We start from the raw sequence: 19,362 nt of genomic DNA on the forward strand, positions 1-19,362 counted from the left end.
TCCTCTATGTACTTTAAAACCCTTTTTTTATTGTTGTTGTTTTATTATTATTGTTGTTGTTGTCGTTGTATGTGATATGCCTATCTGAATGCAGGCACATGTGTGGTGTGATCTGTACTTGAAAGTCAGAGGGCAACTTTTTATGACGATGTTTTCCTTCCACCACAGGCTGTGAAGATGGGACTCAGATCAACAGGCTTGCGTGGTGGGCACTTTTACTGCAAAGCCATATTGTGATTGCTCTTGACTTCAAAACACTGGAAGTTAGCCAACTGTGCTTTAGCAGAGGCTTGGGGATGCAAAACGGTCTTGTACAACCAAAGACAGCCCAGCAACAAAGAACACAGCCCGTGTACACCACAGCTCCGGTGGATCTCAGAGCCAAGCTGCCAAGAGACACGAGAGACTGGAAATGTTAAACATCACTTGATTCCATCTACAGAACCAGGAAAAACAAAGCCATGCACCAGAGAACCATTTGGTTACTGCAGAATCAGATGGACAAGAGTGTGGCCAGGAGGGGAGAGGGTCGTGTCACAGGTATGCCGTGTCCTCAGTCTGGTGGTCACATGAACCTAGATGATTTAAAACCCGCAGAATCATACACCAGGAAAATTAATAGCCAAATATTTTTTAATGTACCTGGGTGTCATCTGAGGTCACCTGTGTCAGAGGCTGACCGACCCTGCTTCAGTCTTTGAAGAGGTTCTAGTGCTATGTGAGGGGTGTGGAAGCTGGCTCAGAAGGCTGATGAGGCAAGGCTTAGTGGCTGAGCTCAATCTTGAGCTGCCTGGCTGAAAGTCTGCACAAAACATGTTACTCAACATGACACTGTCATAAGAACTCTTCCTGTTCCAACGACATGGCTGAACTCGGAGCCAGGAAGGATGAGAGCAGAGCCAACCGGGAATGTGCAGAGAGGGCACAAAGTCAAAAGATAAAACTGATTAGCTGTCCCGTTGAGGAAAATCCTTCACGGCAATGAAAAGAGCATCGAACACAAAAAAAGTCAATGGTGAGAGGCTGATGGCCTAGAGCCAGTTTCTACAGGTTGCCATGAAACCATCACCTGCATGTTTTAAGTTCTGGAACATTCACACTGAGGATGGTGTCACTTTAGAACAACGACAGCATGCGATGTGTGGTGTGTAGAGTTCAGACTTCACCTCGCTGCTCACACTGCCTACCCATGATGAAGAATCAACAGACCCCTGGCCACACAGTGCCAGTCAGGCCAGTGTGCAGGTCCTGGGAGGGCACATACCAGGCGTTATCACCTGTGGCTCTTCCTGGGGCAGGTGCTGGCAATTATGTGGGTGAGGAACGCTTTTCCACACCAAAGATATTTTGACGTACACTTAGAAAAGACAACAGAGAAACTTTTCAAAGGTATGAAAAAAAAAAACACTTTGAAAAGAGAAAAACAATTATCATTCAACAAAGATTTAAAAAAAAAAACACATAGCTTGAAATCAGAAGAAGAAGAAATCATGACTTCTCACACCTCTGGAGGAACCACTCAGACACACAAATGAACAGCAGGTTGTCTACCTCAACTCAGATAATGGGAGAGATCTCATAGGATACGGCCAAAGGGAGAATCACTGGAGGACCAAAGAGAAGCCAAGCTGGGAGACAGCCTCCTGCCTCCTTCACCCACACCCACAGCCAGCAGGCCCCACCTCCCGTCTGCACCCCACAGCTCTGTTGGCATGGCCCTGCTGCTGCAGAGATCAGGGGCTCTTCTAGGGGCTCCCTCCCACTAGCTCACCTAAGAACTCCCCCACCAGGGTTTCCACCACCACGTTTCCACATGAAATATACCCTGGAAATAGGAGTCTGGGAAAGACGAACTCCTCCCTCAGCTGTTAGCCTTTTCAAGTCCTGAAATGTTTCATTTCTAGCCTTCCTGGCTCTGCTATAGCCACCAATGTTGGCTTAAATGTATTTTTTCTTGTAAAAGAAGCACATAGCCTTCCATCTTTCTCTTTCCTATTCTCACTGTGGGCGGGAGAGGAATCAAGGAGAAACAGTCAAATTCACCCACTAGGGCAGATTTCCAAATACCCACCTTCTTCTGTGCCGGATGCCCCAGGTCAGACCACCCTGAAAGGGTCTCAGAGTCTGTGTCTCAGCATCAAGCAAGCTGGTTGGAAGCCCTTGGTCCTCTGTGTAGTGGTGGGAAGCCATGGACCTTTGAAAGAGGGAACCTAGTGCGGGGTCATTAAGGGGACACTCTGAAAAGACATAGGGGAGCCCAGCCCCTGGGGGATCCATTTTCAAAATGGGATCTCTACCCACACAGAAATGTCCTCCTGTAGCTGCGACATCATCGGGCCAGTGCTATGCCCTTGGATCTCCAAAACTGTAAGTGAAATGAGCCCCTTTGCTTCCTTAACTCAGCCTGCTTCAAGTGATAAAAGCAGATCAACACAGAAGGCTGAAGGCCAGCTTGAAGTGCACTTTATCACAAGATTCTCAGATGGTCCTTCAGCCAGTGTGGGCTACACATTTTAACTCCCGTGATACAACATAAACAACTCCAAGCCCTCTGCCTTCAAAAGAAACCCAACTGAGTCATTCTACAGACACAGGAAATGATATTAAAGCAAGTGCTCCACACACCTACGAAATACTACTAACAGAGATGTCCTCCTTAACTGCTCTGTTGCTGTCAAGAGGAACCATGGCCAAGGCAACTCTCAGAAAAGAAAGCATCTGAGTGGGGCCTTGCTTACAGTTTCAGAGGGTTTGTCCATGATCATCATGGTGGGAAGCAGAGAGGCATGGTGCTGGAGAAGTAGCTGAGAGCTTTACACCCTGATCTACAGCCAGCAAGGAGACAGAGACAGAGACAGAGACAGAGACAGACACTGAGCCTTGTGTAGGCTCCTGAAACTTCACACCTCCTCCATCAAAGGCACCTACCCCAGTAAGGCCACACCTCCTAACCCTTCCCAAACAGTTTATCAACCGGGAACTAAGCATACAAATATAGGAGCCTATGAGGGCCATGCTCATTCGGACTACAGGTGCCTTTGACTATGTTTGATACAAAGCGTTTAGCTGAAAATTAATCTCTCAATTATCCTGAACAACAGCTGTTCTTTGTCAGTTATCATTTCTTAGTGTTAATTATTTTCATAATTTTTGTCATGCTTCACTGCTTTGGAATTTTGAGGCCAGCTTACTTCTGCTCGGCTATGACGTTCTTCCTCAGAGTGAGTGTAGACCCTCTTCTTGATATACAGCTTGCTCTGACTGTACTTTTCACCAAGTATTTTTTGTGTTTTATATTTGGGTTTTTAAAGTGTGCTTAAGCCAAAAGGAATAGCCATTGATTCCACTTGAAAATACTAAAGTCACACTGGCCTTCTAACAGCCTCTGACCAAATGTCAGGCCTTTACATCTCGGGGCAGTAATGCAAAAATACTTGGAAAGTCTTGCTTCCATTTCAAAAGCTGAGCCACTACTTTGAGACAAGTCCTCAGCTCCCACAGCCACTGCACCTCTGAAGCAGACATGTGGGCTGACCTGGGGAGGTGACCAGAACCCTGAAACCTGACTGACCTGTTCCTAACACAGGAGATCCGGCAGGCATGCCATGACAGCTCACTCAGGAAACTCACATTATCAAATCTTCAAAGGTTCTTATCTAAATTCCAAGGTATTTGCATCGTTCTTAGAAGTGAGCCCTAGAAGGTGGATCCTGACCAGTGCCTCCCACTGCTGTGATATGCTCCCAAAGGCCTGTGTCTGCTTTCAAGTTTTCTCATAACTACCCTCCCGTGCAGCTCAGTCTTCGAGGGGCCTTCTGAGGACTAAATTCTATCTTCTTAGGGACCCTCCCTTCCCGAGATAAGAGCTGATCTCGCCAGAGGCACTAGGTACACACTGTCCTTGAACTCCACAACTCTGGGCAGTCGGGAGGGCTGGTATCGAAACAACAGAATCAAGGAAGGAAACCAAGCAGAGAACATGGACAGGAGGGAGATACAGAATGGGGAAACAAATACAGAAAGTTTGCCGCCATGTGTCCCCCACCCCACCTCCCCACCAGCTTCAAATATGGGGAGGGGGGACTAAAAAGCAAAACAAAACAAAAAAAACATTTCCAAGCTGGGGACTCTCAGAGGACAGCGCATCACAGCTGCCACTCCAGAGTGAACAAAAAGGACGAGCCACACACACTTATTGTCTCACCCCAGCCATCATCTGAGCTGAACTGCTGCACAGGCCACCTCGTCTGAGCACCACTGCTCCGCTGCTTCCTAAGTCCTCTTAAAAATCAAGCCCCAAGTCCTACTCCTGCTCTTGCCCTTTCTCAGAGCCCCTCCGCCCACGTCAGCACTACCTTTAGTCTTCCAGGTGACCTGGTGCCTAGTGCTGGCCCTCAAACCCGGCAATCACAGGAAGTCCTGCAGAGCCGATGCAAAACAGGCCACCGGAAGTCTGAGTGAGATGGACACAGTGAGTCTGACCAGCTGTGGGGTGACGATTCCCTCGTCCAGGAGTCACTGATGACACCGAGCCCCCTCATAACTCACCTCCTCTCCCGGTGATGTCTTCACCACCAAACGCCACCGCCTTGGTCCCTGTGCTCTGATGATGTCATACATCTACCACCGTAAAGCACAGGAAATACTGCTCCCATGGCATCGCAAACAGCCCGGGACACCAGGTAGACAGCAGTTCTCAACACCGAAGCCAGGTTTAACTGGCTGAAGGCAAACACCAGATTTGAAAACTTCATTAAGCATTTCTATGCTAGACATTACACTAGATTTCTCTAATATATACAATCGACAATGCTAAAATAATCTTACCCTCTGCTCACACGCTTGTTAAGATGACTTCTCTGGAACAAATGAGCTTTGAGAGAAGAGTGCGCTCTTTATTTCTACAATTATACACTGTCTTAGTTAGGGTCTTATTGCTGTGAAGAGACACCATGACCACGGCAACTCTCATAAAGGAAAACAGTTCACTGGGGCTGGCTTACAGTTCAGAGGTTCAGTCCATTGTCATCATGGCAGGAAGCATGACAGTGTACGGGCAGACAGGGTGCTGGAGAAGGAGCTGAGAGTTCTACATCTGAATTGGCAGGCAATGGGAAGTGAATATCACCCTAGACCTGGCTTGAGCAGCTGAGATCTCAAGCCCCTCCCCCAGTGACACACCTCCTCCATCAACGCTGTACCTACTCCAACAAGGCTTTCTGACAGTGTCATTCGCTAGGAGCCTACGGAGACCCCTTTTATTTTTACTCAAACCACCCACCACACACACTCACAGCAGGCAATCAGTAAGTATCTGTGAATTGGTAACTGAATGGTTAGCCAGGAAAGCGTGTCACCCTGGGTCACATTCAAAGTACAACTAGCTATCACAGCACTTTTGTCAACTTGACACAGGTTAGGGTCATTCGGGAAGAGGGGATCATAACTGAGAAAACGTTCCTACCAGACTGACCAGTGAACAAGCCTATGGGAGCATTGTCTGTATTAGTGGCTGATGTGGGAAGGCGGGGCTGACTGTGGGCGGAGCCTTCCTAGACAGGCTGGCTGTGGGCGGAGCCTTCCTAGACAGGCTGGCTGTGGGCGGAGCCTTCCTAGACAGGCTGGCTGTGGGCGGAGCCTTCCTAGACAGCCGGTCCTGGGCAGTCTAAGAAAGCAGGCTGAACAAGCAGCAGCCAGCCAGCCAGTAAGCAGCAGTCTTTCTGTGGCTTCTGCTTCTCCAGGTCCCTGCTCTGACCCTGCCCTGACATCCCTCAGTGACAAGTGGGACCCGAGAGCTGTGGGATGAAATATACCCTTTGTACATTTGGTCATGATGTTGTGTTACACAACAGAAAACCTAGTGAAGACACTAGCCTCTCAAGGACATTTCTACAATGGCCTATGCAACCTGAAGTCAACTTAGATCGCTGTTAAATTTTGAGAAAGGTTTAAGAGGTAGATTTGAAAACAAGGGAAGTTATTGTACCACTATTGTTCATGGGTTTTTATGTTTAAAAATCTGTCGTAGATGAAACAAAATTTTAAATGCTGAGAAGAATTACATCAACTAACATTTAAACATCTTTTTCTATATGTGCAACTAGAAAATACCAACAGTATAGAGAAACTTCAATGAAAACAAGTATTTTCCAAAACCTAATGGTTCATCAAGTTTTTATTCATTTGAATCACTCAGAAGTGAGACTTCTGCTTAGAAAACATAATGGCTTTTAGTGCATAACTAAGAGCCACCACCAGCTTCAAAGACAATAGAGACGCAGCTTCAGAAATGAGTCTAGTCCACAGCAAAGGAATATACTTGGATTGGTTTCCCAGGCACCCACAATGGTGTAATGATGAGACTTCATTTTTCATGTTATTAGAATCTCAACCTGAGTTCTGGCTCAGAATCATGAGCCACCTCATTCCCAAGCCACACACTTAAAGACACATTGTCAGTGTAATCGACACATAATTATCAGAACTGATACAATGTAGCAGTAAACAATGTATCAGTTACTGCCAGTGCTGCCTCCTCTTGTGCTTACAGTTGGTAGACTCATGATTATTTATAACTCACATCAAAGCGTTCAACGCATGACTTCCATTTGCCAAAAGGAAATGAATACATGACTTGAAAGTTTCATGCTGATAATGCAATTTCAACTGCTGAGGTAAAATAATTGTAATAGGATAAAAATCATTCTAGTTGCAAGAAAAAGAAAGAAAGGTGTCCAAAGTTACGATCCATGAAAACCATTTCACACACGTCATGTTTGTTTATTCACAATGCGTACATCATTTTTAGTGTTCTACAAACTACAACGTTGCAAGGCTGTGTGTTCTGGCAAGGGAGCTCGTGCCTCGCTGGTTTAAGATGCTGTTACACTCTACACCAGCACAGGAGCCATCTGTTAGATATTAACCAGTTTAAATGCAGTTCAATCTGAATCTCGGGCTATCAAATAGTACGGTGGGGTGGCACGATTTAAAAATCTTTATTATACACACACGCATACACACATACAGACAGACAGACATATTCACACACACACACACACACACAGAGATGCCTCTCAGCTGCATGTAAAATGTTATACATTTGAAGTGGAAATGGTAAGGAAGCAATATGATTATACTGAAAACATTGAGAACACCACTCAAGCTCTCATCTGAAGGGTCCAGTGGTCACCCCCACCCTGGAGCCCCGTTCTCTCCCCTTCTCCCATCAGATTTCCCTGACTGCGAGTTAACTGCGGAGACAGACCAGGCTGGCAGACCTCCAAAAAGAAAACAACGAATCACAACTTTCTCCTAGTTGTTAGACTAGTGACCTTTTAATGTGCTCTGGAGACCTCAGCAAGAGCTCAACACACCATTTTCCTGCAAGTTGTCTTGAGGGACTGAAAATACGTACAAGTTGGCCCTTCTAATTCAAAATTCTACTTGTAGATTTTCAAATTAAGTGTAAAGTCAATGCAAATATTATACACACACACAGAGACAGACAGACAGACAGACAGACAGAGAAACAACAACATCTGAGACACATCTGGTACCTGGTCCCACACAGTTGGTATAAATGATAGTCAACATTTCTGGTACAATTCACTCCCTTAGGAAGCTTTCAAATGAGCTTGGGAAAGATTTGCCCAGCACCGGCGTGACAAGTGACCACAGGCTGGCAAGAACCACCTGGCCAATGACCAGCCATCCTCCTGCTTCTGCCTCGATGCCACGCCTTCCCAAAGGCCGTGATGGGACTCTGTGCTCCAGAACCAAGCGCCTGATCAACATTTCCTTCCATACACTGCTTTTGTTCATGGCATTTCTTCACAACAACAGAAAAGTAACAGATACTGTGTGTGTGTGTGTGTGTGTGTGTGTGTGTGTGTGTGTGTGTGTGTGTTTCTGTGGGTAAGTGCACATGAGTGCAGGTGCCAGAGGAGGACAGTGATACTGAATACCCTGGAGCCAAAGCAAGGGGTTGTGAGTGCCCCGTGTGGGTGCTGGGAACCAAACTTGGTTCTGCAAGAGCGGCACTTGCTATTAACCACTAAGCTATCTCTCAAGCCCTAATAAAAATGTTTCGTGTTAACACTAAACATAAACACTAAAGTTGATAGAAATTCATTTGTAAGAACTAAACTTAATTTCATGTTCTGTGCTGGCGAGTTTTATGTCAATTTGACACATGCTAGTGTCATTTGGGAAGAGGGGCTCTCAGTTGAGAAAATTCCTCCAGAAGATCCTGCTGTACGTAAGACTGTAGTACATGATTCTTGATTAGTGGCTGATGTGGGAGTGGCCTGCCCATTGTGCGTGGTGCACCAGTAACCCCAGTAGTAGAGTGTTTGTGGCCGTAAAGACAGATGGGTCTCTAAAGCTCACTGGCCAGCCTGCCTGACCAAATCAGACATTGCCTCTTCTAAGGAGGCAGAGTGACTGAGGAAATACCAATGCCAAACTCTTGTTTCTGCATGAATGTACACACACACACACACACACACACACACACACACACACACACAACACGTGGGTGCTAGAGATCTGGACCCAAATCCTCATGCTTTGTGGAAGGCACTTGAGCAGGACTGAGCTGTCTTCCCTGCCCCAAAATATGCACCATTCGTCAGGATATGCCTTCAAAGCCCAGCCACCCTTTGCAAGGTGTCAACCATCTCAAACTGTTTTCCAATCTCTGATTCACAGTGATGGGACACGGTGGTTAAGCTTTGCTCTTAATCATCAATGACAGGATTGGACTGAGAGGAAAATGCCGATCTCCGATTTGTTTCTACATTTCTTTCTCTTAAAACACACGGTCCCACACACTCACACTCATAGACACTGTACAAATCACTATGGTTGCTTTTAAAACTGCTTCACATCTCAGTGAGAAAGCTCTCTTTTGCAAATATTTGTTTTTATTATATGTTCAGAAACTATAAAGACTTACCCAGAGCGTGGAAACTGCCCATATTTCTACTGCATCTTTAGAACCCCCACTTCTGTGTGTCAGACAGAAGTTAAGATGTTTAGCACACTAAGAAGATTCCCCCCAGAACTACTATTTTGGTGTTAACACAAAAGTAGAATTAACTGTGCCTATGAACACAACATTCATAAAAATGAGAGGACAAATTTGGTCAGATAGCCAAATATATCCACTTAGAAATAAAGGAAAATTATTCCGCAATATTCAAAGAAAACACATTCACATTGACTCAGTTTGAGGGGAAATGAATTTGACCTTACATACCTTTTGAGTCTACACTTCTTATTTTCATAAATACAACTGTTTCTTAAGCAACCTGTGTTTAAAATAAATGCATTTTTAAAGCCTGGAGATGTGGTTTGTTGGCAGAGCACTTGCCCGGCACATGCGCAGCTCTACTTTCTATTCTTTGAACTGCAAAAGTAATTGATTAGTTTAAAAGATAAATAGATTGCTGAGAATAAGAGAGAAACACACAAAGGGAGCCCTCCTCTAAAATGGTATTTGGCATAAATTTTAAATACAAGATGCTTGAAATCCCAGGAATCCAAACATTTTTATTTTTCATTCTTTTCACAGTTTCATGCCTCCGCATAACAGATTTCGGTCCTCCTCAGCCTTCTTCCACTGAAACTAGCAAGCCTGTCTTTGGTGTATGACCCACTGAGGTTGCACAGTGTTACCCGTGTGACCACTGGGGGAGACTATTTACCAGAGCACAGGCAGCCCACCAAAGAATCTGAAGTTTAAAACAGTTCTCGAGTCCTTCTCCCCTCTCTACATTGCATCCAAAAGGGCCATCCTCCTCTGACCTCCGGAGGTTCCATTCTGGTAGCCTCCGTGACTAGGAAGGAAGGACGGGTCAAAGACAAGCCGGGTTCTTCCTGCAGTCTGCACGGTGTTTTCAGACAGCCTTGTGTAAAGTGCAGTATCTAGAGATAGGAACGTGAACTGTGTTTCCTAATCAATACTCATCACTGGTATGGTCTGCATGCAGACAGTGTTCCCTCAGCCCACAAAGCGGCTGTCCCGGGTGTGCTGCAGCCCACCAGGTAGAAGGGCCTGTGAGAGGCCCTGTGGCCACCAGAGCAGATGTGGAGGTCATGTGGAACCCCAGTCTCCTCCCTCAGTCTCTCTTCCCAGCTGATGATGAGAGCTCTTCACTGGGACACAGGTCCCTGCCACTGACATCCGCTGTCCTTGCCAGAAGCCAAAAGCTATGAGGCTATTATCCTGAACTGGAAACAAAGAACCTTTTCTCTTTTGAGTTCACGGCCTCAGATGCCGCGCTGTGTTGACTCCAAGCTGACTAATACCATAAGCACTAAGTAAATTCTCAGCAATTATTTACCAAGTCTTTTTTTTAAAAAAAATTAAGGATGTTTCTCTCATATTTATTTAGTTCCACTTTCTAACAATGTTATCTTTAAAAAAGTAAATAAATAAAACTGACAGGAATAAAATGCACATCTCTATTTCATGGGTTTTTGTTTGCTTGGTTTTGTTGTTGTTGTTGTTGTTGCTGTTGTTTTAGGTTTCGTTTTGTTTTTTCAAGGCAGGGTTTCTCCCTACATAGCTCTGGCTGTCCTGGACTCGCTTTGTAGACCAGGCTGGCCTCAAACTTACAGAGATCCGCCTGCCTCTGCCTCCTGAGTGCTGGGATTAAACATGTGCTGTTTTCTAAAACACGCTGCCCCATTCTGGGCTAGCAAAGTTCGGTCTGAAATCTGTGCGCCCTTGGCGTGAGCGATTGAGCGGGCGGGCGGGCGGGCCCTCGGCATCTTACCTTCCACTTTGTTGGTTTTTCTCTTCAGCCACTTCTCAACAGTCTCCGCACTGACACTTTCAGAAACAAACTCATCTAAGACCTGGGGGTGGAGAGAGAGATAGGCCTTCACTTTCTCATCCGTCAAACCTGCAAAGGAACCAGAAAGAAAAAGATTCACCCATGCAGCATCTTCACACAGGGCACACAGAGTACACAGACACAGTGTGCTAGGATTCAGGACCTTCCCTCTGATGGAGAGTGCTCACTGGGACAGTATGACTTAGTGGGGAGACAGTTGCTGCTTGACAAGAGGGCAAAGCTTTGGGAGCACGTGGGCTATGAGCGATGACAAGATGTCACAAAATCTTAACTGCTTCTGTTCAAAGGCTAAGATGGCATTCTATGTTATTACCATAATAAAAGAGTAAAACCAGGAAGGGAAAGTCAGAACTTGGCAGTTTCAGGTGGGAGATACTAAGTCACACCAGACAGCTCTTCCCCACCAGTCAGTTCCGACCTGAGCTGGGCTGTGCCTTTCTGTTGTACTTTAGGTTGCATAAACCACTATGGTCAACAGTTACCACCCATTAAACCTGGCAATACACCATGGATGGCTGCCAAAGTGATTGATGAATGTGTTAGTTAATTCATCGTTATTGCTGGCAGCTCAAATTCCTCCCTCTCCACACGCACTAAAGCCAGTGTTACAACCAACGTCGGTTCAGAATCCTCCTGCCATTTTCCCCATCCCTATTTGGTTGAGGTTTCTGTCCAATGAAAACTGCTGGCTATAGGTAAGACAAAGTAACTTGATATATTTTCATATAAAAAATACAAAGTTACATCTTTTTAGATTAAGATAATCCCAAACACAAGTTGGGTGTGAGAATTGTTCTCACTGCCCCATGTTCACTGAGATCCTGTGAATGGCCGTCCACAGGAACGGCTAGAGGGCAGCACCAGGAGAAACTTGACTGGGACACAGGAAAGAAGGAAACTAAGTCTAATTTTGTCCCTGCAGAGAGTAGGCCACACATTTCCACAAAGCAGAGAATCCACACGTGTTAATTAATTCTACTGAGCACTTGAGTCACAGCTGTGAGGATCTTACAGTAGAGCAGGGCAGCTGAGATGGCAGATGACTTCTTTCCATGAAGTCAGGCACTAAACGGTTGACTGCAACACATACAACACACAGCGCACACGAGAGGAGGGAGGGAGACCCACCGGGTTCCGCACAGGGCAAAGGGCACCTTTGGAACAGAATCCAGTTTGAAATTTCCCGCAAGATGCTAAAGACAAAGGACTCCTCGGGGTCAAGTGCTCACCCGGCATGGCAAGGCACACGCCTAGATATAGAAAGAATTGGGCACTGGAGTGAAGGCGGTAGCATGGGGACCTTGCAGGAGACGGCTGATGGAAAGACAGTCCTCCTTTTCCTTATGCCCACAAAGTTGATTCCTCAGACTCACATCCACCACTTTGATGACACACTCCATGGTCCTCACTCACTTCCCAGATGCCCTTGACTTCAGTGTTCCTGTCCCACCAGGATGCCCACACTGTGAATCAGGACTCTCAACACGCTTTCAGTCTCTGGTCTCCCCATACTCCTCTATGACCTCAAGAAGGAGTATCCCGATGGGCTAAAGGACTCACCCGCCCCCCATACACACACTTTTTCTGAAGAGATTTTTATCTCTCAGGTCCCCTTTCCTGTTCCGATTACTTTCCTAGGTCCCAGAAAGCCGGGCTGCACGAACAGTTGTAAGTTGGGCCCCTTGTTATTTCAGCACATTACAGCTACGTTCTGTTAGCAAACTGTATATTACATAAAGGACCTGCATCCACAATATACTCTTCAAAGTCAGCCATAAGCAAACAAACAGCCAGCCTTTAAAAATAGAGACAATGCTGAACAAACACCTTAATAAAGAAGATGTGAATATCCACAAATAAACACAAAAAGGCACTAATTGGTCATTAGTGAACTGAAGGTAACAGGAAAACAAGACTCAGCTACATAGTTATTACAATGGCTGAAGTCCAACCCCCCAGAGCACTAATTGTTGGTATGGAGGCAGAACGCTCACTGCTGGTCAGTATCCAAGCAGGATGCTGTTTGGGAAGATGGGTTGTTCATTTATTATCACATTTTCTAAAAAGGTGTTCTGCTTGACACAATAATATCATCCCTCGTTATGCTCCATATATTGGCCCAGCTCACATGGAAGCCCACGTCCACATAGATACCTGCATGGGAACATTACGTGAAGAACGTTCTTCCATGATCTGCTAATTCTGGAGGCATCCAGGCTGCCTTCCAGTAAGCGAAGACACAGACAAACTTGTACATAACTCAATGCTAGTTCATGGTAAGAAGAGATGATGAGAGGCCAGGGAAAGGCGTGGATGACTCTTAACAAGGGGATAAGCTACCCTGCAGGGCCACACATTAAATAATTGTAACTGTGCAGCATGGAAAGAAGGAGGAGGAGGAGGAGGAGGAGGAGGAGGAGGAGGAGGAGGAGGAGGAAGACGAAGTAGAAGAGGAGGAGGAAGAGGAAGAAGGTGGCTAACTAGGGCAAACAGGATTAGCCCTAAAAAAAGAGATTAGCAATTGTCTAAATCCAAGAAGAACGGATGGAAACTGACTGGGTGAAACACAGCAGATCTCGCGGGGTCAAGAAATTATTCTGTGATATTATGTTGGTAAATATGTAACACTATGCATTTGTCAAAATCCAGAGAACCTTACAGCTCAATGAATAAAAAGAAGACACACGCCAATGTTTACAGAACAGAAGGCTGGGCTCAGAAGGTGGAACATGACAAAAATGTAAGGATGTTAGTCCCTGCGGTGAGTCTCATGCCGTGTACAGTCCACTTGCTCTTTATTTGCAGGATAGTGTGTGATCACTGTGAGCATAGGGGACGGGTGGTTTGTCCTTTAGGACACATCCCATTAGGTTATAAACACACCTGCTGGAACAGTTACCTCTCAGTTTAGACATCAACTAGATGCACATTTAGATTCAAATCAGACACAACCTTAAGTGTTTCTTCCTAACAACTTCTCATTCGATAATGGGATCCACGTGCGCTAAGGGGGAGCCATGCCTGAGTACAACCGCCTGGAGATTCCTAAGAACTGTGTTCATGGAACTTCAGATTCGAAGCTCAGCAGTCACTTTCTAGGAAAAGCGCCGCTTTCCCAGTCCTCAGTGCATGCTGTACCTGCAGGAAGAGCTCAGGGACAGACACACGCAGTAGAGGTCCAGCCTGCCCTTCTACCCCCGTCACACTTTGGGCCCATGACCCTGTACTACAGACCCACACACTCCCCTCACTCAGCTCTTCCCCACAACCAAGACTCTTTCATCACAAATTAGGTACCAGGTACACAAGTTATAGGTCCCAAGCCTAGCTTTTAATTCTAAGGCACACACGACCACTGAGTCTTTCTCTGAACTATCACAACTGTTCCAGTGGTACAGCTCCCTCTGTGTTCAGTCCAGGCGGGAACAGAACATAAATTAAACCACTCTCCCCTTCGCAGAGCACTGCCCACATGTGAGGCCAATTTAACAATACTTCTCCCCACTCTTAAATAATGTACCACAGAAGCTCTCAATCCCTGAAGGTCAGCTCATCTATGAGAGATGAGCAGTGCATCCTGTGGCGAATGGCATGAAGAGGTGCGGAGGTTCAGTGTGGAGAACACTTGGTTCTGGGTCATGATTCTGCTCAGTCTCGGTGCTATATAGTTTGGGTCCTCAGATTTGGTTTTCGTTTCTCCATGTTTAAGTCCAATGATTAAGAGTAGGATTAACAATCTGGCAATCCTCAGATCGATGTCTTGGGACACAATTCAAAGCTGCAACACCCTCCCCGGCAGGTAGCTCATTCTTCCACAACTGGTTTGCTGTTGGGGGACTTCTCACAGCCTGAGAACCCTTGCTGTCTAAGAACACAGAGCTGGATGCATACACAAATTTATTTAAAAATTCTAATTAGTGTCAAAAGGCAGTTCCAAAATAGACACCAGAAATAGTTTTCCTTCATATAAATTGCAAGATAAATGAGTAATGCTAGCACCTTAACACAAAATCTGTCAAACATAAAAGCCAGTTACATCTGCTCTGAGAATTCCAAAACCCGATTTCATCCACCTTTTCGTTCCAGGGTCTTTCTTTCCTGGCAGCCACACTCTGGCTACTTGAACTGCTTCCCCACAGAAATGATAAAATGGCTAAATAGCATTTGCTATTAACATGTGGTCGCTTCTGGTGCAGCTGGCATGCAGGGATGTGTTCCACGTGCTGACACTGGGATCCATCCATGTACTGGCTCTGTTGGGCCTCTGGGAATTATGTATCTGGTCCACAGCAAACACTCCATGCAAGTCACAGTCCCGAGTGTGAAATAAGGACAGAAGCACAGAGGTGTGGAGTTTTTAGATGAGTGATCTCTTGATCACCACAGAGACAATAACCAGGGCCAGAAGAAGGACACAGACCAACAGTCCATCTCACAAAGCCCAACTGCATCCTTTCTCTTTGGACCTTCTCCCCTCCGAGACTGAGTTTTCGGGATTGCTCCTGGCCAGTGCTATCCCTGATTTGGAGCAACACTTGACTCAGAGTACACACTGAAAAGCTGCTCTGGTAAGGAAGTGGAAGGGAAGGGTTAGCAGGAGGTCTCTACCACCCGAGGCCCACCCTGGACTAACAACCTTCAGATGAGGAGTGGTCAGTAAACAGCCCACTTCCCTAGGGCTCCCCGCCCCCTCCTTTCTGCTCCAGTATACTGAGCCCTCACCACACTTATGGCCATGCTGCTATCTGCCTGACCCCTCCTCACCCTTCATCCGCCTACGCGAGGCATTCAGACCAGAAGCAACTTGACCAGAGACCCCTCCCTGACCATACCCTCAGCCCTGACTGCCCCAGAGCATCAAGCTCACACGGCACCCTGCTCCCGCTTGTCAAATGAAATCTCCTGTGTGTTGAGTGATCACTCACTCAACTTTTTTTTTTTTTTTTTTTTTCCCCCCCGGAACTGAGGATCAAACCCAGGGCCTTGTGCTTGCTAGGCAAGCGCTCTACCACTGAGTTAAATCCCCAACCAAACGCCAGGTTTTCAGATGAGGCTAAAAAACTTTGGTAACTAGTCTGTCTGCATCGCCACATTGCAGGCACCTCCGGGAGTCACAGCAAGGCCTGAGCATCCCCTCTGAGAACGGCTGCAGATTTTGGCTGGCACAGGAGGGACCAGGCTTCAAGGGTATGTACAGTCCACAGATAAATAAAGGCCAGGTTACTGGGGGACAGCACGGCCTGTGTCACCAGCTTTCTTTCTAAAATTCTGGGGGTGTATAGGCAGAGAGTATCTATATGGTATGTTATGACCAAAGCCCCCGGAAAAAGCCTGAGTATTGAATCTCCAACACGCTCCCCTGGCAGTTCACAACACACATCACAAGTTAGTGATGGAGGAACTGAGAATACCCCAGGTGACCCCAAGAGGAAAGGCTCTTGGCAGCATGAGCCAGCTGTCCCCTGGACCTCGCTGATACACATCTCCCCTCAGCCCTCTGGCTATAGTAACTCTCAGAGATTACAAGTGAAGCTGTGAGAAATGACTCGCGCTCACGCGCGCCCGCGCGCAAGTCAACTTGTCTCGAGCGCAACCCTATGCTGAGCCCTGTGAGTCACGCTGGTGACTCCAAGTTCAGGGGTCGTCCTGGAGGCCACGGCACTCAGAGTGTCATCCTCAGCGAAGGAATCCGTGAGTAACGCTTGTCTTGTGAGTTAGCAGAGGACTCGGAAAGCGGTGGTGGTGGCTGCCCAGCTGTGCTTGCTGGAAACTGCCCAGCTCCACAAGATCCCAGAGACGGCCTGGAACCCACACCCTCAGCAAGTGCTGGGGGAGGGAGTCTTCTCGGCGGTCCACTGCTCCCACCTCAATTACTGCTGCCTTAGCCTTGATGAGTCTTTCTCTCCTACATGCACTTCCTCTTTGTTTCTGCACAGAGCCCCAATGTCCACGTGAAATTGCCTGGAAAAGGAGTAACTTCAGACCGTGAATGATCAGTATCATTCTGACATCCTCAGTCCACCAACATGGCACCAGTCTTACAAAAGTGTCCTTAGTGTGCTGCCTGCCATGCTTAGATAGACGGGTATGGGAGTAAGGGTTTATGACACAGTTCCTTCATGTCAAATACAGGAACAGATTAACAGGCTCTAAATGCATTTCTTTTGGCATTGTTTTAAAAGGCAAAGTCCAGACAGAAACGAGCATGTGGCAGCCCTGAGGTTATAGAGGAAACAATGCCAAAAATGTCTCTATGATGACGGAGAAAAGCAGGAAGCAGAGCTAGGACGAAGGTCTCAAACTTAAGCTTGTCTCTCACAAATGCACACCATCTACACGTTCTTGTTCTGCCCAAGCACACCCTCCCGATGGGGGCTTTTTCCAGGCTCATGTGCTGACCCTGATATGATGTGCTGTTGGTGCTGGGGCCTCTCACTCCTTCTGCATCAGCAACCTGCAGGGTCACCCAGCTTCAAAGCCACTGCATTCACATTTATCAAAGACCCCTCCCACATGGCCCCTAAGACCACCACTGAGGTAAGCAATGAAAGTCACTTTGAGAAATCTAACTACAGACTTGTCGCTTAAACTTGTCGCTTAATGGTTTAAGATAAAAAAATGAAGACAGTTTTTTGATTTTTGAGCAAACTTCTAAGAGTAAGATTAAGCCTCAACTATTTTGCCCACAGAAAGTGTAGAGTGGGGAGGTCTTACACCCTTACTTCTCAGCTTAAATTTACAGTAACCTGGTGGCACACGAAGGACTCCTCGTCAGCAGACACATGCCCAAATGCAGGCCACCTTCCCCAGAAGTCCACTCCAAACCTCACTGTGTCCGTCACACACAGGTGACACAGGTGTGAAGATCTGAGCATGTGCTGTGCAACCGATCCACGGCTACTTGAAGAGCACCCATCCTCTACAGAAAGAAGGCATTTCCACCAAGAAACCGAGGCGCGCCTTTCTGCTCGAAAATCTCAGGCTGCTGTTTTAAAGTGGTATCATTTTTCAAGACACTCATATCCCGCCCGCCACGCGCTAGCATCTAACAGCATTTCAGAACAGCTAGTGTTTCAGATGCAACCGTGCAGGAATTACCCAACGGACCACTCTATCAGCCTGACCAAAAGCTAGTCCCTAGAATTGCCAGCAGTACCACCCAGGAAGGGGAGCCCAGGGCTACGGTGACAGCCAGCTGGAGGGACAGTGTGTGTGTGCTGAGGAGACAATCCCAAAGGCTGACGGGTAAGCCAGCATGAGAACTCCTCCTGGATGAAGTAACCAGAACCAAGCCGTACAGACAGAACTACTGAAGAGCCGCAGGCCAGCAGGGATGGATGGACACGGCTCCTCCCACCTGAAGGTAACTTGGCTCAAATGGTGACCAAACTGAAAGAGTTAATTTTGGCCACCAAACTAGAGTCCAGTCGATTCCAGATGGACGTGACGCATACAGTGATAGGACAGTCACAAAGTCAAGACCGAATACAGCCGCATTCAAGTGCCTGGACGTGTTGTCCCAAACACAGGACGACGGCCTGAAATGCAACGTGATGGGGCAACCGTGGACATGTTCCACCTCAGCCACCACATGGACAGTGAACTCATGGAGGAGTGTGCCCGCTGCCAAGAGGGATCGCAACCTCCTCACCTGTCGGCCAAATCATGTCCGCACTTGAAGCAGCAAGAACCTTTCCATAGATCGTTGTCTCCTGAGTTCTCAGTGTGGCACTTGATAAAGGTTCTTTTAAGAAATGTTTCATAAAATCTCCAAAAGAAACAAATTGCACAGTATTATGCCATGTTTTAAGGACACATTAAAATACAGAGGAAAGAAGGAAACATGCGTGTCACGTAATTTAATGTAGAGTGGGGGGAAAGAAAGAATAAGAACAATGAAGGAAGAAGGGAGACACCCTCCAAAAAGAAAATAACAGAACAATGTGCAGAAAGACTCAGAAATTTAAAAAATGGCCATGCATGGTTTTAACATTAAATTTATAAAGAAAAGTAGAGTAACCACCATCATTTCTTATGGGTATTTACTACCTGGATTAAATTACTACTTAAGAAGTCCTACCTGGGCCGGTGATGGCTCAGTGGGCAAAGTGATTGCCACATGAGCACAAGGATCTGAGCTGGGATTCCCAGGACTCGTGGCTGCAACGGCACAGCCCTGTAAGCTCAGCACTAGGCAGTGAGGCAGGAGAATGCCATGGCCTGGCTGGGCACCAGTCTAGCCAAGCACCAGGGAGCAGCAAGTTCAGGGAGAGACTACTGAAAACCGAACTGGAGTTCAGTCACAGAAGGCAGCAGATGAGGAGCACTGACGTCCACAGGAATACACCTACCAACACACATGTGCACACAGATGAGGAGCCCTGACCTCCACCGACACACACACCTACCAACACACATGTGCACACAGATGAGGAGCCCTGACCTCCACAGGAACACACCTAGCAACACGCATGTGCACACAGATGAGGAGCCCTGA

General features: G+C 46.8%; 1 protein-coding gene across 4 annotated transcripts in view; it reads right to left on the reverse strand.

Annotated features, from left to right (window-relative positions):
• Pde10a (phosphodiesterase 10A) overlaps positions 1 to 19,362 on the reverse strand; it is a 187,792-nt gene that overhangs the window by 74,657 nt on the left and 93,773 nt on the right. For 2 of the 4 annotated variants that reach the window (XM_059272855.1, XM_059272857.1), the window contains exon 2: positions 10,785 to 10,913. In XM_059272855.1, coding sequence (XP_059128838.1) covers positions 10,785 to 10,913 — 129 coding nt within the window. Of the gene's footprint in view, positions 1 to 10,784; positions 10,914 to 18,516; positions 18,634 to 19,362 lie in introns of all 4 variants that reach the window. The other 2 variants (XM_059272856.1, XM_059272858.1) reach the window with 2 other exon arrangements.

This window comes from Peromyscus eremicus, chromosome 8b (assembly GCF_949786415.1).
Source record: "Peromyscus eremicus chromosome 8b, PerEre_H2_v1, whole genome shotgun sequence".
Taxonomy (NCBI): Eukaryota; Metazoa; Chordata; class Mammalia; order Rodentia; family Cricetidae; genus Peromyscus; species Peromyscus eremicus.